This window comes from Mytilus galloprovincialis, chromosome 4 (genome assembly GCF_965363235.1).
Source record: "Mytilus galloprovincialis chromosome 4, xbMytGall1.hap1.1, whole genome shotgun sequence".
Classification (NCBI taxonomy): Eukaryota; Metazoa; Mollusca; class Bivalvia; order Mytilida; family Mytilidae; genus Mytilus; species Mytilus galloprovincialis.
The window spans coordinates 26,924,217-26,951,834 of record NC_134841.1 but is presented as its reverse complement, the minus strand read 5'-3'; the positions used below and the strand labels follow the sequence as shown (position 1 = coordinate 26,951,834).

The window sequence follows — 27,618 nt, the reverse complement described above, 5'->3', positions numbered from 1 at the left end:
ACATTGGAATTGCACAAGGTCATGGTTTTTTTTGTTGGTTTGTACTGATTGATATTTTAGTCTTATATACATGATTTTTGACGGGTTGATATTAATATGAAACTGTGAGTTTATGTACTCACATTTCTTTTTTAGTGTTTATTTTCTTGTGGGAAGTATAGATATGCTGCTATGTCTGGTCTGTGTTTCGTTTAAATGTTTTCTGCTTTAGCCAAGTTAATCTTATAAAGCCTTTTCCCACTGATATCAGTTAGTTCTTTTGTTGTTTGTAACACCACTGTCCCATTTTAGGGGAGAATTTAGTGCCAGCAAACTAGTTCAACCCAACCACATACTGTATGTGCCTGTCCAAAGTCAGGAACCTGTAGTTTAGTGATTATCGTTGGCTCACATATGTTATATTTTTTTCCTAAATCATTTTGTTATAAATTATGCCATAGGTTTTCTCAGCTGAAGTGATTCATGTTTTTCATGTGGAAGCTTTTTAGTCAACTATACAGTATGGGTTTTGCTCATTGTTGAAGGTTGCATATATTTGCTTACATCCACTTCATTCTAACTTTGGTGGATAATTGTCTCATTGGCAATCATTCAACTTTTTAATATTTTAAAATTGACCTAAAGTTGCTAACAAATTCTGCATGAGTCCTCTGGTGGATAGCTGTCTTATTAGCAATGAATGATACCATACATTTGTACCTCCTAATTTCATAACTTTTAAAAATCAAAAGGTATATTAATAAGGAGATGTGGTATGATTGGCAAGTGACAACTATCCATCAAGGTTTGAATAAACTATTAGTATTATAGGCAACTGTACAGCTTTCATCATTGAGATAAACGACACCCCCTCCCCCTTTCCCCTAACCTGGGTGGAACAATTTGTTAAATGAGGCAGTGATGTGACAAATTTCAAATATATTTAATTTTAAGTATGAGAAGAGAGTCTTTAAGTATGGGATCAATGGCAATAGAAAACAGTATCATAAAATTGGTCATACCCCAAAACTGAACACTTTCTTATGGTTCATGGTCAAATGAAGAGTTTAAGTCAAGCATGAAAAAAACTGTGTAATGATCAATATGACAACTAACATTTAAGATGGAAACATTACTATTTAAGTAAGGTCATGTGTCTGTTCAGATCACTGTGTTCATACTTGGATTCTCTTTGGAGATATGTTTGGCAGGTCTTTGATTCCATCTTTATTTATTACACGTACTGTGTATGATGGTAAATTTACGATGAATCTCAGTTGAATCTCATCTATACATTTCTTCAATAATTCTACAGCTTCAGCTTCTGTTATATCCTCCCTGTAATTTCTATCCAATATACTGTAGGAGAAAAAAGCTCCATAACCATGAGCTGCAAATGGACATTTGTTCATAGATGCTAAGTAATCCATGAAATAAAGTGCTGGTCCTGTTTGCTTGTCACATCCAGCTAGAAGTAAGTTGACCTGGTAAGGAGTCTGACTTCTCAGATAATCAGCTAGATTTTTTCTGATAAAGTTGGCGGCAGCATCAGGAGATAGCTCGTAACCATTTCTCATCTTGTATAGCTGTATATTCTTTTCCATATACTCTGCAAACTGAACTGTATCACCTGATTCTCCACTAACCAACATCATTAGATTTCCTCCTAACTTGAACATCTTATCTGTATCATGTTTCATACTGACAATACTTCTGGCTGTGGCCGTGTCTGCAGCTGTCACCACAAAATCTTTCCCCTATAAAAAAAATATCCATTCAATTAATGATGACTTTACTACAAGGGGTACCTTACTTACACAGATTAAAGAGATAACTGTATTGTATTTTGATATATCGAGGGTAGATTTCATGTTTGTACATTAGGTTTTCTAGTCTGGGAACATTCTAGTAAGTGGGGTGGTAGTACTGTGGTACCATAAAGGATTAATATTGTGCAGCATGTTCATCATGTTACTAATTTTTATTTCTTATTTTTATGCTTCATTGCATTGGGAAAAATGAAAGAGCAAACTTTTTTTCTTTCATTTTGAAATGACCATTTAATTTTATTACATGTATCACTGTTTTATCTGTTCACAAACCCACCCCCTGTTACCAACCTATTACGCAAGACTTGGCAAATATACTACTCAAACATGAAATGTAGATAAAAGTGGTGAAATGCATTTGATACATAACCAATATTTTCTATTTAAATGCAGTCTGCACCAAAATCTTTTTTCACTACTAAGCCGCAGACCAATATTGACATTTTTCTGCTTCTGTGTCTGAACAAAGTTTTGTAAAAACTTTCTGGGCTCAGAAAATTTCAACAGTCTAGGGCATCATACTATTGGCTAACTGTGCAGACTGCAAATTATATTGTGTACATATAATATAAATAACACATCCCTAAAGAAAATTGTCACTAGTCAAAAATATTGTGTATATACAACACATAACTACAGATAATGGCAAAGGTTTGTATGATTTAATCTATTGTTCTGAATGTTCTGTCATTATTGTCTTTAGAATAGTGATTTCAAAGTTATTAATCATGAAGTCATGAACATAACAAAGTTACAATTATTTGAAAAATAACAAAAGTAAGCCAGATATACTGAGTCTATGAATAAGGTCTGAAGCAAAAACCCAAAACTAGAGCATTGCCAAATAGATGAAATTTAAAATATTGTCTCCCACTAAGCTAAGTATATGGTAGAGTAAATTGTCTCCCTTGTATTACAAAATCGGGCATTTCTTTCTCGGTCCATTTCTTTTTCTCTTTTGTAAAACACAGATTCTGTAACCCTCATTTTGAATTGTTTGTCTTTGAATTTTTTATTTATTAAGGGTTTTCTGCTTTTATCTTATGAGCTGTTGACATGGTTGAAGCTTTTATTTCTTTTATATATCATACAGTGTAAAGTGAACAAAATATAATAAATCATCCTGAATTAAACAAAAAGAATAATCTTATTAAACATTATGGGTTATCACCTTGGGTCCTGAACAACATAAAACCTTCAATAGGACAGACCATGATCAAGTTACATTGTATTTTTCAGGAATGAGATACATACATGAGCCTGGAAATTTAGGTACGATTTTGGTAAACTTACTAATCTTTTAAATAAATAAATTTTAAAAGGTTTCCAATTCAACTTTGTAATTTGGTCTTTCAATATAATCGAACCTTGTTGTGTCAAAGTAGAAGGGATTGGACCAAAGTAAAATGTATTTGACTCATCCGAGGTTCAACTCTTCCGAGGTCTAGTGTGTTGTCATAAGTTTGAAATGCATGAAATACGGTTAAACTAAACTAATACATGTAATATATTATAGTTATAAAATATATATATAAAAATATGCACATTCCTGGTTGTAGCTGTATTTTGGTATTACACAAGGTCATGTTTTTCTCTGACTGTTATTGACACGTATAAAACAATCTACCAAATATATTCGATGTTGGATGTGTACTGATTGAGACTTTAGGCTTACATTACAATTTTTGTTTATTACAAGTGTAGATGATTTTGCATACCTGTCAACTGACCCGTATTCTGCGGGTGTGACCCGAGATTTTCACAATTCTGAGGGATCACCCGGAACACCCGCCGGGTCATTGAAATAACCCGGGAATTCCGAAAATGACCCGATTTCACCCGTATTTTTTAGCCTTGAGATTGATTTCATAATACTCCTTTGAAATACCGGCAAATTCGTAATTCTTCCATGAACAGGAAGTTCATCTAGCTATGTAAACTGTCAAATTAAGTGACCCATTAAGTGCATGGCTTTACTTGACAGCTTTGGTGTCAAACACACTGTTAATTAACACCAATTACCTTAAAAATGGCTATGCAGGTGCTTGAAGGTATGGAATCATTGGTTTTTTTTTAACAAAAAAGGAAGATATGCAGTTTAAACACACACGAAAAAATCTTGTGTATGTCGATAAAAAGGTCTTAAAAAATCTCCAGTTATGAGGCCCACACTCCAGCTGAAAATTCCAAATCTCCAGTTGTGGCTTGACAACTCTGTCACATGTATGTATCTGACAGCATTTCACATAAATTTGTTGTAGGCCGTACAGTGACCCAAATTGTCAACTTCTATGTCATTTGGTCTCTGGTGGAGAGTTGCCTCATTGGTAAGCATACTCTATCTTCATATTCTTTTATGTTTGTTAACATTTTTGATAAAATAAAATTCCCCCTTTTCATGCTTTTTGTACCCATGTTGTTCTGGGCACACTGTTTGGAATTCAAGTTACTTTTGTATTGTATCTTGTAAGTATTACATAAGGAAGGATTGTATTCAACCACTGAAACTTCACGATTAGTATAATATTTATGTGATAAAACAAAAAAAATATTCTAAAAAAATTAAAAAATAAGGCAAACTTTCTTTCTTTCTTTTCTTCGTATAAGCTTCCTATTATAAGGAACACCCCTTAACGGGTAATATTAAAATAAAAAAAGGGGGAAGAAACAGGGATAAAATATATTACATCAAGGTAAAATCCAGTGGTGGTGCGCTATACATAGACAGTGAATTGTAGAAAAAGAAAACCGAATCATAGCATATAAAAATATAAAATTATGTACATAAAAATGATAAACCGATCTACAGAAGTCATATAACTCAGATAATTAGTCAATCATATTACCAGAAAATAGCTTTCTTAAGAGCTTTATAACAATAAATATTTGCTACAAAACATAGTGATCTATATGTATAGTAACATTAATGACAATTTACAAAAGTTTAACTACTGTTTCATTTTTTCATTGTCTATGTTTCAGCATCCATATCTTAATTATAGCTGTCAGCCGTCTAATTTTTTCAGTAGAGATATTCTTCTGTAATGAAGCTTGAAACAAAAGTGTCTGGTAAACGTTTCTAGCTTAAGAATTAACTCTTCTTTGAATCCAAGTTGTTTCATATATTTTGTACAGTCCAATACAAGTTGCGTAACTGCTAGTTTATTGTTAAATAGCAGTTCCCATGTTCCAGGAGGAGAGTTTTCAGTCACAAGTTGTTTAATGGGTGTGAAGTATTCTTTTCTCTCATTGCATAGAACAGGACACTGTGTAAGAACATGCAAGATATCCTCTATTTCCCTGTGGCATAGCAGGCATGTGGGGTCAATCGTGTATTGGCTGAACTTGTGTTTGTCGGCTTGCACCATGTAAGTCCCTGTCAGCATCCTTACTTTAGTCGAGGCTTTTCGAATCTCTATCAGATTCTGCTCTACTGAGTCCCATACAGGATGAGTTGAGTTTGCGTTGCCAAAGTTGAGGTTTAAGAACTTTAAAGAAGACATTTGGTGAGCTTCCTCTTTGAGTCTGAGGGTCCAGAAGGATGAGATTTCTGTTTTTACTAATTTCTTCCAGGATAGTTTTGATGGAATTGGAATGTTTTTGTCAAAGATATCCGGTAGATTATATTTTGCTAGTAATAAGGCAGATTGGAAGAAGAAGCTATTGTTGTTGTCAAAGTTCACTGCAATTTGTCTGTTGATGATTTCTTTTATTTTATTGTTGGAGCAGGTTGTAAGGGAATGTAAAAATGTCAATTTTCTCTTGTGAATTTCTGCTTCTACAGGGAGAACTCCGAGAAGTAAGTATACCGCAGGTTTTGCTGTTCTTGTGGCAAGAGCTTGTATTGCACGTAGTGTCCCAATATGGAATCTCTCCAAGATCTGAATCTGAGTTTTTGTTAAAGAAAGGATTTCAAGACCATATAGAAGTCTTGGTAGCACATATGTCCTATATATTGTGTAGGAGATTTTAGGGCTTAATCCATTTGTACCATGCAGTCCTGAATTCATAAGGGCATATTTTGTTCTTCGAGCAGATTTTACACGGTCTTCTATGTTTACTTCATTTTCTTTTTTGCTTGATCTTTTTAGGCCTAAATGAGTAGTTTCATTGGAGAGTTCAATTACATTATCTGATAAGTTCCAGGTGTTTGTTCTGAGATTCTTTGCAGATCCGTAGCAGATGACTTTAGATTTTGTTGGGTGGATATTGTAATGGTGTTGATTTGCATATCTTCCAATGGTGTTTAGCATTATTTGTAATTCTGCTGGATCAGAGCTTATCAGAGCGATGTCGTCAGCACAGGTAGGCGTTCCACAGTATATATCTCCCAGACTGAATCCTGTTGCGTTTTTCTCTAATTCTACAAGGAGATCCTCTACAAATATTTTATACAGATGAGTTGACAATATTCCACCCTGCCTGACTCCTTGGAGTATATTAAAACTGTCACTAAGTTCTCCTTGCCATTTGACTTTGGAAGTAAGGCCAGAGTATAGATCTTTGATGACAAACCATAGATCTGGGTGTATCTTCCTATCTAGCGTTTTGTCATGGAGTATCAGATGCTGGACTACATCAAAGGCAGATTGGACATCAACAGTAGCCAGATAGAGAGTGTTGTTTTTCCGTTCACATTTGCATTCTGATATAATAAGACTAGCTATTAGAGGACATAGCCCTTCTGTAAATCCAAATTGTAGATCAGTGTTAGGAGTAATACTGAGTTTGCCAAGGATACAGAGTTCATGGAGTTTAGATATTACCGGGGTTACAGTGATTCCTCTATAGCTGGAGACTAGGCATTGATTTTTTTCCTTTTTAAGTACTGGAGTTAGAATTCCGGACTTGAATTCGATTGGGACAGTTCTGTTAATGAGTATGTTGTTAAATATCTTTGTAAGCGTCGGTGTGACTGTTTCTTTAGCAAGTTTTAGATGTTCTGCACATAGTCCGTACTCATCAGGTGATTTGCCACTGTTTAGATTGTCTATAGCTTTGGAGACGTCATCTTCTTTGTATGGTTCTATTGTTGTTTGTTGGTTGTATAGAACTTCTTCCACGAGATGCTGCCTTATTTGGCATAGTTCCAGATATGAGTTATCAAATTTTGATTCTTTTGGGATACTAAGATCTTCATAGTACTTTGCGAATGCCTTTCTCTGTATAGCAGGATTAAATTCTAATTCACCCTCTATATCTATACCAGTTGAATTTGTTCTAGGTTTAGATCTATTCCTGTTTATTAATTTGTAGAATAAGTCTGTGGATGGATTATCCATAATTTGCTGATATAACTTCAATCTATCTTCAGCATGTTCCTTTCTTTGTTGACTGCGGAGATTTTTCTTTTCTGCTTTTAGTTGTTTCCTGAATGGATGGCCTGCTTGTTTGCCTTCGGATTTCCATTTTGAGTATAGTTGCTTGCAATTTTTTAGATGTTTTTTTACTCTAGGTGAGGCCTTCCATTTTGGACCTTTCAGTTTGATGGGTTTGGTTGGTACTGCTTTATTTGAGGCTGTAAGTAAGGCTTTTGTGAAATTTTGGATACTGCTGGATTGATTTTGCGTCAGTTGCAGCTTTGAGACTTCAGTCTGAACAGATTCTATATATTGAGGGAGATCGGTCTGGTCCCATTGAAGTTTATGAACTGTTTGGTTTTCTTTATTGGCTTTGATTACACCAGTTGGTATGGTCATGTTAGTTACTACTGATACTGGCACATGAGCAGAAACATTTGAGGGTGAATTATTCCATATTGTATACTTTTTAAACAGGTTTTCTTTAGATGAGAAGATATAATCTATTTGGGAACTAGATTGTCCTGAATGGTGGAAGAACGTTTGTCTGTCAGATTTATCTTTATCAGCAGTAAGGTTAAGTTCTAAAATGAATTCCTTTAATAATTGATCATGCTTATTATTTCTGGTTTGTAGAATTGTCCCGTTCAGATCCCCGCAAAGTATAATAGCGTGAGTATTCAGATATTTTGTTGCTATGTTGTGAATGAGGTCGAGACATTCTCCATATTCGTAGGACGAGTCTTTGTCCATAGTTGGCATATAGACGTTTATCAGACAAACGTCAACGTCTGATGAAATTAGAATAGCTATCACCCTCTCATTTCCATCAGGAAGCTTTTGAATTTGACTGTTCCATTGTTTTGGCCATAAGATAGATACTCCTGCACGACCTCTAGGAAGTTTGAAGCCTGATAACGGTTCGTTTGTGTCATGGCATCTAGTATGATTATCGTGGTCAGGGAGAATTGAGTGAAGTATATTTGCTTGGCAGTCCCAGAGAAAATGTTCTTGCAGACATACAATGTGTGAATCTTGAGATAGGAGCTGGAGAAAAGATGTATTTGATCTCACTCCCTCTATATTACAGGTTGTTATTCTGATATTCTCTCTGTTAGGAGTAGTTCCTCCTGAAGAAGCTGATCTGGGGGCTGTTCGTTGAGGCTCATCTCCTGAAAAAGGTGGTTCTTTTCCTCTGCTGTGATGTTATCATCTTTGGGCGGGAAAGATAAGTGTCCCATTTGTTGGCGTTTGTCAGATACCTCAGTCCTGTGAATAGACCTTTTGTTGTTCCGAGCCGTTGTACAGTTTGTGCGATGAACTGGCTTCTCTGAAGTAGAGGAAGACATAACATGACGAGTCTGATCGTGTACGATTGGGTGAGAGGAGTGTATAATCTGTGGTGTAACACTGTCTTGGTCTGACGATATGTCTCCAGGTAGTTGGGAGCATTGTCCTGCGAGTTGTTGGTTCAATTGGTCATAATTGAGTACATTATGGATCTTACTTGGAACAACTTTTGGATGTTCCAAGTAAGATCCATAATGTACTCAATTATGACCAATTGAACCAACAACTCGCAGGACAATGCTCCCAACTACCTGGAGACATATCGTCAGACCAAGACAGTGTTCGTTTGTGATGAAGATTTCCATTGTGTTCATAGCTAATTATCCTTTTATGCTATTGACTGTGTGTAATAGCATCGGAAATTTTTTATGATTATACTACAGACTAATGTTACAACCTGTATTCCAATTAAACATTCCATTTTCAGTGTTTAACGGGTAGGCCGGCAAGTGATTCTGCACAAATTCGTAATTCTGGTTCTTCGACTGTTTCGCTTGCAGGACAGAAAGTTCAATCGACAGGTATCCAGTTTCGGGAAGATAACTCTATTTTCACTTTCGGATTGATGGATTGATGTCGTTTCTACAAAGATTATTTAAAGGCGGTACTACTAAGAAAGAGGTTCGACAATCAAATGTTGAAACAGTGATATACTTACCTTAATTAGATGTGAATACAGTTTTAGCTTTTCAAACAGTAACTGATACAGGAGTTGAACAGGACAAGGGACAGGGGAGGGGTTGAAAAAAAGAATAATTTTATTAAACATTGTGTATCTCTATATTGCAAATTGTAAACCTTGATAATGTAATCCAGTAATATAATGGAAGAAAACTTGTACAAAATCTTTAAAATTTCACATGAGCAATGTTAGCATACAGGGTTAAAAAATCAAAAGTATGTAAGAATTAATTTCAGAAATAGACCAAGATTTAAAATAGTCGAAAAGTTATATAGAATTTATAAGAATCAACAAATAGTTCATTCCACTACGCGATTGAATAATTTTGACGTTTGTGGTTCAACGTATTTTGTAATTCATAATAGAAATATATATCATAATGACATATAATAGAACAATATCATACTGACAGGATCTTTTAAAGTACAGAGTCACGTTATAAGTACGAAAGAAAATTATTTCAAAGGAAGATGTCAAACGTGGAGATGCGTTTGATGACAAATATAAAAAAAATTAGGGTCGGGGCTAAAAAGCAGGGTTGGTCGGGTTACCGGAAACTCAGATTTTTTTTTTCTCGGCCTAATAGTATTTCAGCAGTTAAAGTAAAAACAAGTGTTACATTGTATTTGCGATTTTTATAATCAATTTCTTTGATAATCGAAGTTCCAAAACATCTCTTACTCCCTTTCAAAATTTCATCATGGCACGACCAATGAAACAGTCCAGGTTTATATACTGTTTCAAGTGAAAGGTTAGTTTATTTATTTGTATCTCAGTGTCTATATTTATTTCTCACTTGCAACCTAAAAATTTAGTTAAATTATGTACCGTATTACATGCTTGGAATTCCAAGAAAATAAAGCTAACTTCGTAAATGCATCTCATTCTAATTTTGTGATCTGTCTCGTCTCACTTTGCGGCCGTCGGTCTGCCCCGTCTAACTGTCAACTCTTCACTTTTCCATCGTCTTAACCAAATTTGGAAGGGCTGGTGTTATTGATTGTTTAAGTAATTCGTAAGTAAGGCAGTTAAATTTCACATTATTGAAACCATGTACAATTGGCTGAGACACATTGAAGATGTGCAAAACAATTATTTATTTGTGGTGTTCCTGTATTTCCATATGTCACAACTACCAGCACCATGTCTTTCAAGGTTTAGTTAAGATATTACCTGATATTGCTATATAGATAATTTTACAAGTGCTGGTGTCTTAATTGTAGATTGGTTTACACAGGAACACAGAATCAAAATAAAATGTTCGCATGATCTTCAGCTTCTGTTTGTGGGGCTGCAGCTTTATAAACTCACTCATATATGCAATATGAATCCATTAGTGCCTGAGTTAGGAGATTGTTGTAGATTTGTAGGAGACCTTGCCATCATATCTCGGTGGTTCTCCGCGGAACAGGGACACATTGATTTACCTCTGTCCGTCCATCCGTCTGTCAGTCACTTGATATTTGGTCCGGAAGCATACAAATCTATTACTAGTACGTCATTATTGCATTTTCCCCGAAGATATATTGACTAATATGAATGCAACACCTGTTTTCCAAGCAACCATTGACATAACATTCGCTAGATTTTTTTTATATGGAGGGTCAGCTTGTGTACTCTGGATTGAGGTCCATCTCTATCCTTATTGTCTTCAGTCCCTTTTTCTGGGAAATATATGGGGGTAGTCTCAATGAATAGAAGCTCACATATTTCTTGTTAATTACGGCGATTCTAGATTGTTGTCAGGTGTGGATTAAGGCGGTTTCAACTTGAAACTTTAATTTTCGATAATTTTACCACACAATAGTTCAACATACATAAATGTATCTACGTTTCAACCCTTTAGAAGAATATTTCAATAATTTTACCTCAAAATTTTTTTTGCCTCGTTCCGGCGAAAATAAAACTTTGCACCCCCCTAACCAGGAATCCTGGATCCGCCCCTGACATATATTAATACCATACCAAAATTTGGGAATTTATTACATTTATGGGTTTCTATCCATGTTTTATACTTGATGGGATCTAGTCAGTCTATCATTATCATTTGACCATTACCTTTATTTCATCTTCCAATAATTCAGTAATTTTTCAAGTTACCGATAGGTTTTTTAAGACAGTAATTTATAAATCCTTAGTTTAAGGTATGTACCTAAGTCACTTTGATATTTTGTCTACATTGGCTTTTGCTGTGTTTGCTATATTAGCCTATATGCTGTGGTTCAAACAAATGGAATTGGTTCATAATAAGATTTATGGAACAGCTTTGTCTGCATTAAACTTGAATATGTAAAATATTTGAAATTCCTCAGAAATGTTCTGTTTTTATCTTTAAAGGACCTTGTACCAACAATAGAAAATGAAGAAGACAATCCATACACTGAGTTGACTTTATTACAACATCATACAGATATAGTCAGACACGTATTTGTTATAGATAGGAGAAGGTATGGTATCTTGGGTATCTTGCAATAAAGATTTATAGAACACACATTTCAGAAGTCAAATAGGAAAAGGTTTGTTATCTTGTAATAAAGATTTATAGAAAAGAGGGGTGAATGATTCCAGAGGGACAGTCAAACTCATAGATCGAAAATAAACTGACAATGCCATGGCTAAAAATAAAAAGACAAACAGACAATAATAGTTTACAAGACACAACATAGAAAACTAAAGACTAAGCAACATGAACCCCACCAAAAACTGGGGGTGATCTCAGGTGCTCTGGAAGGGTAAGCAGATAATACATGTCAGGAGCTACACTATCTTGTAATAAGGCCACACCAATTTAATTTCTTGTTCTACAGATTTTTGGACTCCAAAAATTGGAGCGAGCGAGCGATTTGAAAATTTTAATAAAAAAATATTCAATTTGCAAATTTTTGAGGCGAAGCTTGAAAAGTGAAGGCGAGCGATTATAATTTTTTTTTGTAAATATAAAGTAGTAGGTTTTAACAATATTAAAACTTGATTTATCACTTGTACTTTGACAATTCTTTGATTTATGATGTATTTTTTCCCTGTCCAACAAGAAATAATAGTATAATTAAATCTGGTATATGTATGTGTGACTGACAATGAGACAGTTCTCCATCTAAGTCATAAGCAGGTTTGGAACATATATATTTCTTTGTAAAAACACTTTTAAGTACAAAAGGGCTCATATATTCCCAAAGAACTATATATCTATATGGTATTAAATGGTCAAAACATGTCCAAGACTTTTGTAATATTCTTGCACTTAAGCCATGTTAATATAACCAGAGACATATAATACATATAACACATTTACTTTAATAGTTTAATATTATTCAAAATAAGTGGACCCCTCTTTTAGCAAAATGTTTAGAAAAGTTGTATAAAATATAATGTATTTCTCCTCTTTTTGAGTAAAAAATTCTAAGTTTTCAAAGTTTTTGTATAGAAGCACTATACAAATCATTGGTATGTATTTCTATTCCCTTTTCTACAACAGTAAAATGACCCCTTGTCTGAGGGAGGGTTGTTCTCAACCTGATAATAACAAACACAGGTTAAATTACAGCCTTTTACACAGGGCTTTGATCCAGACCAAACAGCAAGCTATAAAGGGACCCCAAAATTATTAGTGTACACAATTCGAGCAGGAAATCCAACTATCTAATTTATATATCCAAACGGGAAAATACCAATGACCCACATCAACAAACGATAACTGCTGAACGACAGGCCCCTGAATCAATCAGGACAGGTGCATAAACATGCAGCGGCTATGGATAATTTTGTTTCGCCAGCATACAATATAATTGCAGTTGAAGGCAACTCCTTCAGAAGTTCTTTGTACTTTATTCTAACAACGAACATTTTTTGATAGCGAATATAAGTAAGGGGGAAAGTAACCAATGTTTTGTTCTGTACAGGTATTTCCGTTGTTATATATTTATATCGGAGCACTCCAAAGTGTGATAAATTGCTTTTATGCTGAAACAAATATTCTCACAGATATTTACACAGAGTGATGGGGTGCTTATAGGTTTAAAATCGTTATATACAAGTTAGACTGTGATTTTTTAAAAACAAATGTTAATATCTTTTTATAACATTTACAAAAAACGGTGCGGGAAATAGACATGATTACATTTCTGGATGCGGGAAGCGGGAATATTAAAAAAATCTGTTTTGAAAAAAATAGGTGCGGGCAGGTCCGTCGAACAAGGAATTAAATTGGTGTGGCCTAAAGATGTTTAGGAGGGTCACAAAGGATTGTACATTCAGAGGAAACTACCAGTTAACATTTATGGATAAGACTGTTTATTTATGATTTTGTTTGTGCATACCAATCTTTTTAGTGTGTTATTATGAATGTGTTGAGGAAACCACATGTGATAGAATGTGCTGTATTTGGTAAACAGTAGTAAAAAAAACCAATGTAGTATTTTATTTAAGTCTTTTTTGTGTATATTTTTAGATGTTTGTCAGTAGCAGATGACAATACTGCTGTTATATGGGATTTACTGGTAAATTGAAATAATGTTACGAAAAATTTCAAATAAGATACTTTGAATCAAAATCAATGCATGCTCATTTTCAAAAAAATATTATGAAAGCCTTTTGTATATCATGTATATATATTACATGTGATTTCATTAAAAAAAAAATGATTCGATTCAACATAAAAATAAGGAGATGTTGTTAAAATAGATTAAGGTTTAAAATTCAAATCATTCAAGATTTGATTGAAAACAAAAAACAACAATTACAAAAAAGTCATTTAACACATGAATGTAAAAAATGGTTAATTCCTTTTTAGCTTGGTATAAAAGTAGCTGTGTTAACTGGCCATACTCGTCCAATAACATGTATTTTATTGATTAAATCAAAAGTTCACAGTTCACCATATACACTTGTCACAGGATCATCTGATAAACAAATTAAGGTAAGACTACTGTAATTCAAAGATGTAAATAAAAGATTGAATTCCAGTTATTGCACTTCCCAATATATACTTTCCTATCAATCAGTAATTCTACCATATATATAGATAAATTTATGCAAGATTTGTATATAGTTTATAGATACATGTATTATTACCTGTATGCTCTCTATATGTTACAGTTTTTTTATTAAATATATTTACATCATGGCTATGACAGCTCTGATAATCCATATGCATGTATAACCAAATAGAAAAAAAATATGCCAGACAAATCAATTAGATATGTAGATTAGAGCCAAGGCTCCATGTTGAAGGCCATACCTTGACCTATAATGGTTTACTTTTTATAAATTGTAACTTGGATGGAGAGTCCTATTGGCACTCATACCACATCTTCCTATATCTTTTAGAATGAAATAATCACATACAAAGTGTATCCTATAGTGTTCTTTATAATATTTTTAGGTCTGGGACTATGAACAAGGATCATGTCTACAAACAATAACAGAACATAACACCTCAGTAAAGGTATGTTGATCATTTAGCAGATCTTGTGACATGTGAATTAGAGATGAAGAAAAGAACCTAGGAAACAGTTTTTTTTTTATTAAAGACATTTGGAAATTGATAGCAGGTGATATGTGTAGAAATGAAATACAAAAAAAATGTCATATTCCTCTAGAAAAAAAGTTCAGTTGGGAAATAAATCAGAATGAAGACATAAGAAAGATTATTTTTTTGCACAATACAAACTGACAGAATGTTTTACAATATCTCAATATGGACAAGACAAATTTTTTTTTCTTTTTTCTTTTCGGTTTTAGAATGATTATTACAAATTCAAAATTATACAAGACAAGCATAATAAATGTGTTTTAGTACCTCTGTTATTTTTTTCTAATTTTTCCATTTTAGTGTTTACTATTGTTGCAAAATGAATGTTTCATTTCTGGAGGTGAGAAAATACACCTATGGTCTCCAGATGGTTTACTGTTAGACACTAACGATAGAGTCAAGGAGGAAGGTAATTTTATATTTACTAGATCTATTTTACTTACCTTTTTATTATCACAGAATGATTTAGGTTCATAAAATAAATACAATTACCTAAGATTTTTAGGGGAAAGAGGGGGGGGGGATATTGCAATCACCTTGTCTGTCCATCCATTTGTCTAACAAATCTTTCTATACACTTCTCAGTTAAAACTAAACAGAAAGACATCATTTTTAGTCAGCAGCTTGACAGGGATGTGTTTTAACATGTGACTACTATTCAAGTCGGTTGGACAACTATTTCCTGTTAAGTAAGATTTTGAGTTATGTAGTGTTTGCTTTGCAGGACAACACATGCATTATTGTTATAACTAGTTTGTACTATTTCAGACTAATGCATTGGAAAGGCAATTTTTCATTTAAAACTAAGGATAATTATCTTATTGTTAAGTTTTATTCTCTTTATAATATAGCTGATGTTAAATATATGGTTCTTGTCAGGAATGAGAAAATTGTGGCAACATCCAACAGGGAAATATGTGAGTGGCTTATTATTTAGAAATTGTTTTTTGGGTAAAATTGTGAAACTCAGGACAGCATTGTCAATTTGGATACATTAAATTCTAAACAAAAAGTTAAATCACAAAAATACTGAACTTAGAGGAAAATCTAATCGGAAAGTCCATAATCACATGGCAAAATCAATTACAAAACACATCAAAAACAAATGGACAAGAACTGTCATATTCCTGACTTGGTTCAGGCATTTTCAAATGTAGAAAATGGTGGATTAAACCTGCTTTTATAGCGCTAACCCTCTCACTTTGATTCTTTTTCTTTGACAAATAAAAAGGGGGGAAGTTAACTTGTACCCTTGTCCATCTGTAGGTCAGTCAGTACTCAGTACATGCCAAAATTGGATTCCATTCTATAAATTAGTTTGCCTCTACCATATATTAGAAAACTTATACACAATACTTATTACCACAAAACACAAGTTTGAATTTTGGTGGTGTTTCTTTTACCTTTCTAGAGTTGTTGAATTTTTCATTTATGTTATTGGATTTATGTTTCCTTTAACAAAATGTTATAAAACTTATACATGATGCTTATTACCACAAAACTATGAAACTAATACACAATGCTTATTACCATAAAACTCAGATCAAGTACGAATTTTGGTAGCGTCACTGTTAAAGTTCTTGAGTTATGTCCCTTTATTTTGTGATATGCAAGCAGGGGCATCATGTATGTTCCATGGACACATTCCCCTTTATTTTTCATTGTTTTAAAACAAACCATATTCTAATTTCCATGTGTTTATTTTTCAGTTGTATTTCATATTCTAGTCAGACAATCTTTTGGTGATACAGATGATATAAAACAGGAACTGGCTCTCTTTTTAACTTTACCCCTGACAAGAGAAGCCATTAGATGCCTTGTTAATATATCTGGTGAGTAGTGATGTAAGTATGTATTCACTGATCATTAAAACCCTATTTACAGGAAGTCATTGAATAACCCTTTTAGGGTGCTTGATACACAAGGAAGGGCAGATAACAATACATGCAAATTTAGCTAATTGTATCAAATGGCAATATTGCTTATAATAAGCATAGAAAAATTCCCTGAAAAATCACTGACCTTATCAAATTGGTTATAAGAATTTGAAAGTAATTGCAAAGTAAATTATACATGTTGTATATTTAAGCTTGACAATTGGTATAGTAAATTGATATACGAAAGTAAAAGCTGTGTGTTTGTTTGATATTCAAAGATCTTACATGACCCTTGAAAATATCTCAAAATCACTAAAATGAAACGACTTTATATATATATGTTAAACATAATCTAAAATAAAAAAAATGGTAAATGGCAATTCTCTTTTAACAGTAATTACTTTGTTATATTTTTTGTATGGAGTAAAATCTTAAAAGATATCTTATATATTATGTTATGTTTTTACACCTCTTAATTTTTATCATATCATTTCTTATTTTTTGTTTGTTGTTGGTAGAAACCATGTTTGCAGTTGGTTGTCTAGATGGATGCATCTATGTATTATCATCAGAAACTTTTCAAACAATCCTACAGTTTACATCACCTGAGAAATACAAGGGAGACCACTCTAACTATCCTTACAGTATACAGGATATGATCTCTGCAGATCAGGTAATATAACACTGTTTGATTCATATCATTTCCCTTACCAGAAAATCTCTGAACTATCCTTACAGTATACAGGATATGATCTCTGTAGATCAGGTAATATAACACTGTTTGATTCATATCATTTCCCTTAATAGAAAATCTCTGAACTATCCTTACAGTATACAGGATATGATCTCTGCAGATCAGGTAATATAACACTGTTTGATTCATATCATTTCCCTTAATAGAAAATCTCTGAACTATCCTTACAGTATACAGGATATGATCTCTGCAGATCAGGTAATATAACACTGTTTGATTCATATCATTTCCCTTAATAGAAAATCTCTGAACTATCCTTACAGTATACAGGATATGATCTCTGTAGATCAGGTAATATAACACTGTTTGATACATATCATTTCCCCTACCAGACAATATCTTATATGTTGATGATTAATGACATTCAACTGTTTAAGGAAAACTGGATCCCTGCATCCTAGAACTAACAAGGTCATTGTGCCTGCTTGACATTTTTCAAGCATCTGTCTGTATATTCATTTTACTTTTTTGTACATTATATGAAGGACTGCTGAACCAACACCTCTACAGTTTCGTGTAGGTAGAGATCCTTTCAGTGGATACCGATGGTACATTATTCAATATACATTTGTATATATATATTAATTTTATCGTTTATTGGATATAACTTTTCATAGATATGAAAACTATCCCAATCCAGACATTCATCCCTGTGCCTAGCAAACATAGAAACAACTAATTTTTTTTTCGTTCAAATATTTTAAAAACTCACATATGAAAACAAGCGAAATTGGAAGAACAAGAATGTGTCCCAAGTACATGGATGCCCCACTCGCACTATCATTTTCTATGTTCAGTGGACCGTGAAATTGGGGTCAAAACTTTAATTTGGAATTAAAATTAGAAAGATCATATCATAGGGAACATGTGTACTAAGTTTCAAGTTGATTAGACTTCAACTTCTTCAAAAACTACCTTGACCAAAAACTTTAACCTGAAGCGAACGGATGCACAGACGGACAAACGGACGGACGCACGGACGAACGGAGGCACAGACCAGAAAACATAATGCACCTCTACTATTATAGGTGGGGCATAAAAATGCTTAGAAGCACATTTTACTAACAAGTATTGATATTTGCTTGTGTTATTTTGACCAGTATGCAATTACAGCTCCTATTTTGAATACAAGTATGTGTAATTTGTAGCTTTAATGGAATGTACAATAAGAGGGATTTTAAGTCACCAAAGAACAGAATAAAAAGTCTTTTTATTTAATGATGATTGACAGTTATCGTAAACAATAAATGTGGATTTTTTTAAAAATGATACTTGTTTAACTATTTTTCCCAAATTATAAATGTATGTACATTTTGTAACCATGGTATCAGGTTAAATAATTCAATGATTAGGTAACTTTTCCCATTTAATGATATTTAGACCAGTATAAATCTTCAAATTAATGACATTCCTGTAATGTTTTATTATCCTGAATTGTTCATTTAAAGTTACTGTGGATTCATTATTATTCTTTGGATACAGATTTTCATGAGTTTCGTAGGTACAGGTTAACCACGAATTCAAATGTTCAATGAATGACAAATTTTCTTTAAGCCTTGTATGCAGAAATTGTCAAAACCATGAAATCTGATATCCACTAAAACGAATGTTTTCATGTATCCACTAAAATTGATAACATATGAATCCACAGTATTTTGTTGCCTCTTTATTGCCAGTATTTGTTGACTTTAGGATGATTATAAATTATAATTTTTGTTTATTTATATTTTAGAGATTTCTGGTTGCAGCTGTTGGATCAGGATTTGCTATATTTGATATTAAGATGAGAAAGATTATATGTAAACCACAAACTTCCCATTTCTCCAAGATACTTCATTTAACTTTTGTCTGTAATCAGTAAGTAAATTCATCTTATACAATATTGATTTAATTCATGTTAGAGAAAAACACATAATATAAGAATAAGAAGATTTTGCCTGGGATAACTCTCCACCAGAGACCAATATAGAGGTCAACAACTATTGATCATACAGCCTTCAGCAATGAGCAAAACCCATACTACATAATAAGCTATGAAATTCCACATAACAACAAAAGTAAAACAATTCAAATGAGATAACAAATGGCCTGATTTGGATCAAAATAATAAATGAAAAAACAAACATTATATACAATACAATACAATACAATATTTTTTATTTTCCAAATTAAAGGGCCCATTAAGAGCATAACATTAATTACAACATGACATAAACATTACAGAGTGATTAAAGAAACATAAAATAATAATTCAAATGCATGAGGAAAGAATCAGTGGTCAAGGGGAGATAATTATGATATCTTTTAGAGTATTTAAGTTAACTAATTTTCCGATTTTCTAAGTTGCAGGCCTTTATCGAGGTATGCACATAAAATAGATAAAATTCTGCTATCTTCATTAATCATGATCCATGAAAAAAGATCTTTTCTGTTTGAATTATCTAAACTGGGGTATTTTTTTATATAATCAGTCACATCTCTTCTGAGGTTATTGTAAAGAGGGCATTCCAGAAGAAAGTGCATTTCATTTTCAATACAATTTAAATTACAATATAAACATATCCTCTCATGTCGAGGTAATATTTCATATTTACCACATACATTGGTAATTCCTTCATGTCTGCCAGTTTCTATTCCTAAACAGTGATTGCTGAGTCTGTATTTTGTTAACAAATGTTTACAGCAACAAACAATAACACTGATCTACTTGCTCCCGACTTGCAGGATAATATAAGTATATGTTTTAGATGAACCTTTTATGTAAAATTCAATTCGTTACAGCACACTGCTAGCCACAAGTTCTGAAGATGGAAGTATCAGACTTTGGGGACAAATTGCTGATCGACAGCATGATACACAAGAATATCACGGTGTCATGGAGAGATTCTTCAACAAAAGGTATTAAACAACTACCATGAATACATAGACTTATTGATTGGTGTGTCCAGTAGTAAATATTTGTTATATGCAATTCTTGATTGGTTATTATGAGGGCATTATTTTTCCTTGAAGAGACAACAAACTTGCTATTACCCTCACGCTACATTATACCCAACAAGACAATTTTCAAAGAAATCTACATACAGTCAGATTATCGGAATTCCAATGGGGACTAACTGTGCACCACTTATTGCGGACCTGTTTTTGTATTGTTATGAGTTACAATTTATGACAAAAATAAGCAAAGACCCATCGAAACAACATCTGATAAACAAATTTAATAATACTTTTAGATATTTGGATGATATTTTGGCTCTCAATAATGACGACTTCAGTATGTATATTAATGAAATTTATCCTGTTGAACTTACTTTAAATAAAGCTAATACTAACAATGACCACTGCCCTTTTCTCGATCTTGATATCTATATCACTAATGGAAAGCTGAATACTAAAATTTATGATAAAAGGGATGATTTTTCATTTCCTATCGTTAATTATCCGTTTTTACATGGTGACGTTCCCTTGTCACCATCTTACGGTGTTTATATATCTCAACTTGTACGATTCGCTCGTGTATGTAACAATGTTTTAGGTTTTAACAAGAGAAATTTATGTATTACTGAAAAATTATTACACCAGGGTTTTCGATATCACAAACTAGTCAAAACATTTACTAAATTTTATCATCGGTATAAAGACATCATTCGTAAATATAGCTCAACATGCAGACTTCTAATACGTTCAGGTATTTCACATCCAATTTTTTATGTTAATATTCTTTATAAAGCACAAAGGTGTCAGTATTCACCTAAGAAACTTACAAAACCTTTGAATAGACTTATTAAGAAGGGATATAATTACGATACTGTTGTCAAGTCATTAAAGATTGCATATTTTGGCGTTAATATTGAGTCACTGATAAGGTCTTTGCATCGGAACTAAACACATTTATTCTAAAAACAGTTGTTGGCATGACACGGGTTATGTTCTTCTCATATATGTTATGATGGTATGATACTAAACCCCTAACGGGAAGGATTGTGCCTGATGTTCATATGATGAAATCATAATCTTTCAGTCAGTTTAATTGAAGTCTGGAGCTAGCATGTCAGTTAACTGCTAGTAGTCTGTTGTTATATATGTATTATTGTCATTTTGTTTATTTTCTTTGGTAACATCTTCTGACATCAGACTCGGACTTCTCTTGAACTGAATTTTAATGTGCTTATTGTTATGCGTTTACTTTTCTACATTGGTTAGAGGTATAGGGGGAGGGTTGAGATCTCACAAACATGTTTAACCCCGCCGCATTTTTGCGCCTGTCCCAAGTCAGGAGCCTCTGGCCTTTTGTTAGTCTTGTATTATTTTAATTTTAGTTTCTTGTGTACAATTTGGAAATTAGTATGGCGTTCATTATCACTGGACTAGTATATATTTGTTTAGGGGCCAGCTGAAGGACGCCTCCGAGTGCGGGAATTTCTCGCTACATTGAAGACCTGTTGGTGACCCTCTGCTGTTGTTTTTTATTTGGTCGGGTTTTTGTCTCTTTGACACATTCCCCATTTCCATTCTCAATTTTAGTCATACACAACCTGTCCTTGTGTTATTTGTAATTTTTTTTACTGTAATCCAAACCCAGATTCTTTATGCTACTATACAATCAACTTTATATGATTGCCATAATTTCACATGAGAGAAAAGTGACGACAGACCCATACCATACATTTGTTTTATTGTTGATCTATTAAAAATATAATTTTTCATGAAGATTGTTCTTGTTTTTTAAACATTTCTCATGGTAAGAAATTTTGTAATTTGAAAACAGACTTAGATTCATACAACAGTAGATACGCACAGCTATTATATTATACTGTATATTGAAACTAGTTACAAATTTGAATGAAATTTTTTGTATTTGACTAATTGTTATAAATGATAGCATAATGCATAATGTTAATGAAAATGTTTCTTTTTAGTTTTGGTGCAATAGATAATGATATGAAGAGTAACAGTCTTCCAGAACCTGTACTGATAGGGGATTGTCTGGCTCATTCTGGTGCTGTAAATGTAAGGATAACATGAAGTTACTTTTATATTTAAAAATGCACCACTCGCACTATCATTTTCTATGTTTAGCGGACCGTGAAATTCAGGTAAAAACTCTTAATTTGGCATTAAAATTAGAAAGATCATATCATAAGGAACATGTGTACTAAGTTTCAATTTGATTGAACTTCATTAATAACTACCTTAACCAAAAACTTTAACCTGAAGCGGGACAGACAGATGGACGGATGGACCAACAGATCAACAGATGAATGAACAGACGAATAAACCAGAAAACATAATGCCCCTCTACTATCGCAGGTGGGGCATAAAAACACTATCTCCTTTTATTCCTACATACTGTTATCATGCTATCACCTCTGTTTTTATATGACCTAATGCGATGTATCTGAAAAAAGAATGAAAACAAACATATAACTATCAAATTAGCATGTATTTAAGGTTTTGATAACTTGATATTTAAAGAAGGCTCTGCAACATCAAAGATTGTCTTTTTCATAGTTTTTCATAATTTTCAGGAGCATCGATGGCCTAGTGAACTAAGTAGTTACTACTGTAATCACTAGCCAGTTAACACTGAGGTTGTGAGTTATAACCCTGCTTGTGCTGGTGCACTAGACTCCATTCTTAATTGACTAGAATTGTCAGTTTTTTTATCGAAGGTCGTGGTTATCGTGACTCCCTTGCTCCCCTACCAATAAAAACTTGCTGCCACTAAACAGCCTTTAAGCAGTGCTTCAAAGTGGCATTAGAAACACAAAAAATAAAAAAACAAATAAAAAAGCCCAGCAAATACAGCAACTAATAATTGTAACCAAAATTTCATTGGATGTTGACAAATATTTTCAAGTGTTAGATTTCTCATTCTAAAAGTCCATAACTAAGGAAAGCCACCACATTTAGAGTTTAGAATTTTTTTTTGTATGTAATTTCTCAAAAAATAAACAACAAAAAAATCACATATTGTGCCTTTAATATTTTCATGTGTATTATGAAATTTTCAAACTGCAATAGTATCAAAACATCAAAGATGATGAATAATAGAGATAGGCCATTTTGTACATATACCAAGGGGAAACCAAGTGCAAAGCCTTGTTATTTATTGTTTCAGTGCATATAAAGTAAAAGATTTTTTGGGTAAATAAAACCAAGATTTTTGTAGAGAATCTTGGTTTAAATACAGATATTTGTGTTAGTAAATATTAAACATAGATTACTTACTTGTTTTTTCTATGATGTGCTAGTGTTGATTGTTTACAAAAAGTCCAAAACATCCTTTGAATTAAAAAAGACAACTTGTGATGAGTCATAAAATTTGAGCAAACCCTAGAGGGTGTACTTGTGTTGGTCCATATTTATATTTGTTTCAACCATAATCCTTAAAATAGATTTTATTTTATATGTGGCATAAGGATAGGGATCACTGTATGTTATTACAGATTATTCTATTAATTTCAAGAAATGAGTTTCACAAAAAATATAGAAACAAGAAAACATGATGCTATCAAGACTTTGGATAAATGAACTCTCTGATGAATTGAATAATAAGGTAAGGGTCCCTTTCAAAGATATTGAGGTTGGACTGCATTTTCATATACAGTGTATATAAATAATAATATCACCAAGCCCTTATCTATTAATAGATGTCAGTAGATGGTGGAGATGATGTAATGGTATCTTGTGGTGTGGATGGCTTGGTCATTTGTTGGAAGGTAACAATTTATTCCTTAAGCATAATACAGATCTTATGAAACATTGATATTATTAATCCATATTTGTTGTTCACCATAATTTTTAAATGATATTATCAATTTTATTTGTTATTGTAAACTCATAAAACTATGACAAAATCAATCAGTATTTATGCAAGGTTTTTGAAACTGTGAGTTTCTTTTTTATAAATAAGTAGTGGATTCAATCAGAAAAAAATTGTGGTTTTCTTTATACATTTTGTATATGAAGTGGAATGCTTCGCTGAGCTCAGCCTGATACAGCCGCAGAGGTCAATCCCTGAACAATTGGGGCAAATTTAGACCCAATATTCAAGCTTTATACGGTTTGAATTTGGAATGTTTGACATAATATAGGTTTCTGACACAAAATAAATGTGGTCAAAGATCTTAAAAATCTATTGTGCAATACTGTGCAGTTGACGATTTCTTCTTGAAACTTTTCAAAAATATTAGAAGATCTCCCTTGGAGCAATTACCCCAAAAGTCAATCCCAGCCTTCCCTTTGTAGTATTGAACCTGGTAGTACAATTTTAGAGAGATCCATACACTTAAATACAAGTTGTTGTCCGGAAACTAGAAAAATGCTTGTTTTGGCCCCCTTTTGCCCTTATTCCTGCATATTCCTCGCCTCCCCTTAGTGATATGTAACATTGTGGTACAATGTCAGTGAGATCCATAAACTAACTATCCATAATACTTTTTCTATAAATAAAATAAAATAAAGTTTGAATGAAAAAAAAAAAGTTTAATTGTGTCAACAAACTATTATGTAGAAGTTAAATTTAGAAATGATGCAATATTTTTCTCTCTTCAGAATGGAGAGTTACAGAAAATCAAGAGGAACCAGATTTTGCAGAAGGAAGTTCTGATGGGCAGTGGAATTGTTTGAACTTCGAAATACTCATTCCAAACATATACTGTTAACGTGTGTTCATAATAAGCGTTGCCATACATGTTTTTTTTAGACATATTTATATTTTTTGAAATAGTGCAATATTATAAATATATTTATTATTAGCTCTGTTTGTTTTACCCAATTATTATGTGTAATAGAAAATTGGTATTTGCTGATTCTCCGCTAAACATCCAGCATTTAGGAGTAGTAGCAGACATATTGATATAGAATCTGTAATAGTAGTATTTTGTTTGATTTGGTGACATGTGTTGCTTCAACTATCACCTTTAAAACCATTTAAGTTCCCCTCAGCATTAATATAAAACATGGAGTGGTATGATTGCCAATGAGACAATTATTTATGAAGACCAAACGACAAAGATGTTAAGTGTTGCAAGTGAGCAGCCTTCAACAAAGAGTAAATGTAATGGATGTCCTGAATGCAAAAGAAAGTTAGTGAATTCTTTGACAGATTTATATGTTGATCTGAATGCTGAAATTGCTAATAATGTTCCAATAAAATTATTATACATGCTGCTAAGTCCAGTACATCCAAGGCTGGCCTGAAAATGATTACCATTGTGAGTCTTCCTTCCGAAAAAATCATTCAAAGACATTATTCTTTAAATGGCTTCATTGTCGAAAGGTAATAATGAGGGAGCACAATCTGTAAGTTTTCTTTTTTCATAATATCAATAGTCACTTGGTTTCATTGTAATATCCTATCTTTAACCGAGACTTATGAAAATTAAAGAGTTTTAAAATTCTATAAAGAAACACCAAAAGTCACTCAGGTGCACCAGTGTTAACAAAGAATCTAAGCATGTCTGGAGGAATTCTGTCAAGAGGTATTGAAGGAGGTAGGAATTATCAAAGTGATGTAACCAGAAATGCCTTTGTTCATGTTTTGATATGACTAACCTCAAAAGTCATTTATAAAAAATGACATATCAGGTGCACTACTCAACTCTTGAAGAATTGTGCAATCTTACGAATTCTGGCATGCTATTTTCAAGAAGTTAAACATTTCCAAATTGTGACATGGTCTACAACAATCAGTGGCGAATCCAGGAATTTTCATAAGTGGGGGCCCACTGACTGATCTAAGAGAGGGCCCGCTCGAGTCACGCTTCAGTGATTCCCTATATAAGCAACCAAATTTTTTCCCAAAATGGGGGGGCCCGGACCCCCTGGGCCCCCCCTAAATCCGCCTCTGACAATTTAGAATAACAGAATGGAACATTCCTATGATTCCTATAGCTTATCTGTCATGTGACCCAACCAGAAATAACATCAAGGATTACAAGTTTACATATCTTTTTGGCCTCACAAATACAAAATAAAGAATTTTCTTTACTTTATTTTTTTTATATTTTAACATCACAGTCAATCACAAATGAGAGTTTATTGCACTTCATCAGCTTTTCCCAATATCCAGTGTTACAAGCTTCCATTTCTTATCTTTGTTTAAAGTAGGTGCTATCCTTATAATTGGATCTGGAAAGAAATGAAAACATTAATTCAAGAATGATGCTATGAAATAATAATTTGCATGTCTTTTTTCTTTTGTATAAATAAGTACATTTTAACTTTCTTAATCTTGATTTATGGTAAATTATATCTATATAATTCAATTTTGAATGTAACACGTCTTCTGATTGGCTGACGTTATTTTGTTATCAGCCCATAGACATAATTTAGTCATGTGACCGTGACGTCATCAACGGTTTTTCATGGTTTTCTACAGTTTAAATGGATTTTAGAATTAGATTATAAGAAATGACAGTAATATTTTTTTCTGTCTATTCGAAATAACATAAAAAATGTGATGCACACTGTTAAATAACCTGCTATGCGCGTTATTCAGTGTGCACCACATTTTTTATGTTATTTCTTCATAGACAGAAAAAATATTGCAGTCATTCCTTAATTAATATGCAGGAACATGTATATTACATTGTTAAACGTCTAGTGTGGAAGTGGAAGTGCCATTAGTATGGGATGCTTCTGCTAAAATCTTAAAATAGTTTTAAATAATTCAGACCTTGAAATGTATACCACATACAAAATAGAATCTGTTTTCCTTTCCATGTAGTCTTTAATCACTATTTGTTTTTCTTTGATGTGAGTTTAAATTGCCCCAAAAAGTTTTCAGAGATCTTTTATCTTGATAAATGTGCTGGTTTTTTTTGTGTGTTTATGAATTTATTTTAGATTTTATTTTAATTGGAAAGCCTGACATCTGAATATATTGTGTATAGTGCAAAATTAAATCTTTAACAAGAATGTGTCCATAGTACATGGATGCCCCACTCGCACTATCATTTTACATGTTCACTGGACCGTGAAATTGGGGTCAATACTTTAATTTGGCATTAAAATTAGAAAGATCATATCATAGTTAACATGTGTACTAAGTTTCAAGTTGATTGGACTTCAACTTCATCAAAAACTACCTTGACCAAAAACTTTAACCTGAGCTTCACACTATCTTCTTCTTTGTTCAGTGGACCATGAAATTGGGGTCAATACTTTAATTTGACATTCAAATTAGAAAGATCATATCATAGGGAACATGTGTACTAAGTTTCAAATTGATTGGACTTCAACTTCATCAAAAACTACCTCGACCAAAAACTTTAACCTGAAGCGGGACGAACGAACAGACGAACGAACGGA

General features: G+C 32.9%; 3 protein-coding genes across 3 annotated transcripts in view; 1 reads left to right on the top strand and 2 right to left on the bottom strand.

Moving 5' to 3' along the window:
- Positions 1–1,058: 1,058 nt before the first annotated feature.
- On the bottom strand, positions 1,059–9,012 carry LOC143071736 (proteasome subunit beta type-2-like). The gene is made up of 2 exons (XM_076246256.1): positions 8,856–9,012; positions 1,059–1,736 (listed from the first exon to the last, which is right to left on the bottom strand). The coding sequence occupies exons 1-2, from the start codon at positions 8,877–8,879 to the stop codon at positions 1,155–1,157; spliced, it is 606 nt and encodes a 201-aa protein (XP_076102371.1). The 5' UTR covers positions 8,880–9,012; the 3' UTR covers positions 1,059–1,154.
- LOC143071735 (WD repeat-containing protein 41-like) lies at positions 8,972–25,067 on the top strand. Its single transcript, XM_076246255.1, has 14 exons — positions 8,972–9,079; positions 11,478–11,587; positions 13,588–13,636; positions 13,930–14,055; positions 14,521–14,583; positions 14,971–15,079; positions 15,522–15,587; positions 16,380–16,502; positions 17,066–17,220; positions 19,034–19,158; positions 20,083–20,199; positions 22,221–22,311; positions 23,955–24,023; positions 24,859–25,067. The coding sequence occupies exons 1-14, from the start codon at positions 9,032–9,034 to the stop codon at positions 24,931–24,933; spliced, it is 1,326 nt and encodes a 441-aa protein (XP_076102370.1). The 5' UTR covers positions 8,972–9,031; the 3' UTR covers positions 24,934–25,067.
- A 1,216-nt stretch (positions 25,068–26,283) lies between these two features.
- The window catches only part of LOC143071738 (elongator complex protein 1-like), a 42,996-nt gene continuing 41,661 nt past the window's right edge, over positions 26,284–27,618 (bottom strand). Inside the window, exon 34 of the mRNA XM_076246258.1 lies at positions 26,284–26,436. Coding sequence (XP_076102373.1) covers positions 26,357–26,436 — 80 coding nt within the window. The 3' untranslated portion in view covers positions 26,284–26,356. The remainder of the gene's footprint in view (positions 26,437–27,618) is intronic.

What these genes read in the sequence shown, in the direction of transcription:
- LOC143071735 (XM_076246255.1), top strand. Translation starts at nt 9,032, where the DNA reads ATGTCGTTTCTACAAAGATTATTTAAAGGCGGTACTACTAAGAAAGAG. An exon ending in AACATAACACCTCAGTAAAG is followed by an intron (nt 14,584 to 14,970) that starts GTATGTTGATCA and finishes TTTCCATTTTAG; the next exon opens with TGTTTACTATTGTTGCAAAA. An exon ending in CTCATTCTGGTGCTGTAAAT is followed by an intron (nt 22,312 to 23,954) that starts GTAAGGATAACA and finishes ATCTATTAATAG; the next exon opens with ATGTCAGTAGATGGTGGAGA.
- LOC143071736 (XM_076246256.1), bottom strand. Translation starts at nt 8,879, where the DNA reads ATGGAATGTTTAATTGGAATACAG. An exon ending in AATGTTTAATTGGAATACAG is followed by an intron (nt 1,737 to 8,855) that starts GTTGTAACATTA and finishes TTTTTTTTATAG; the next exon opens with GGGAAAGATTTTGTGGTGAC.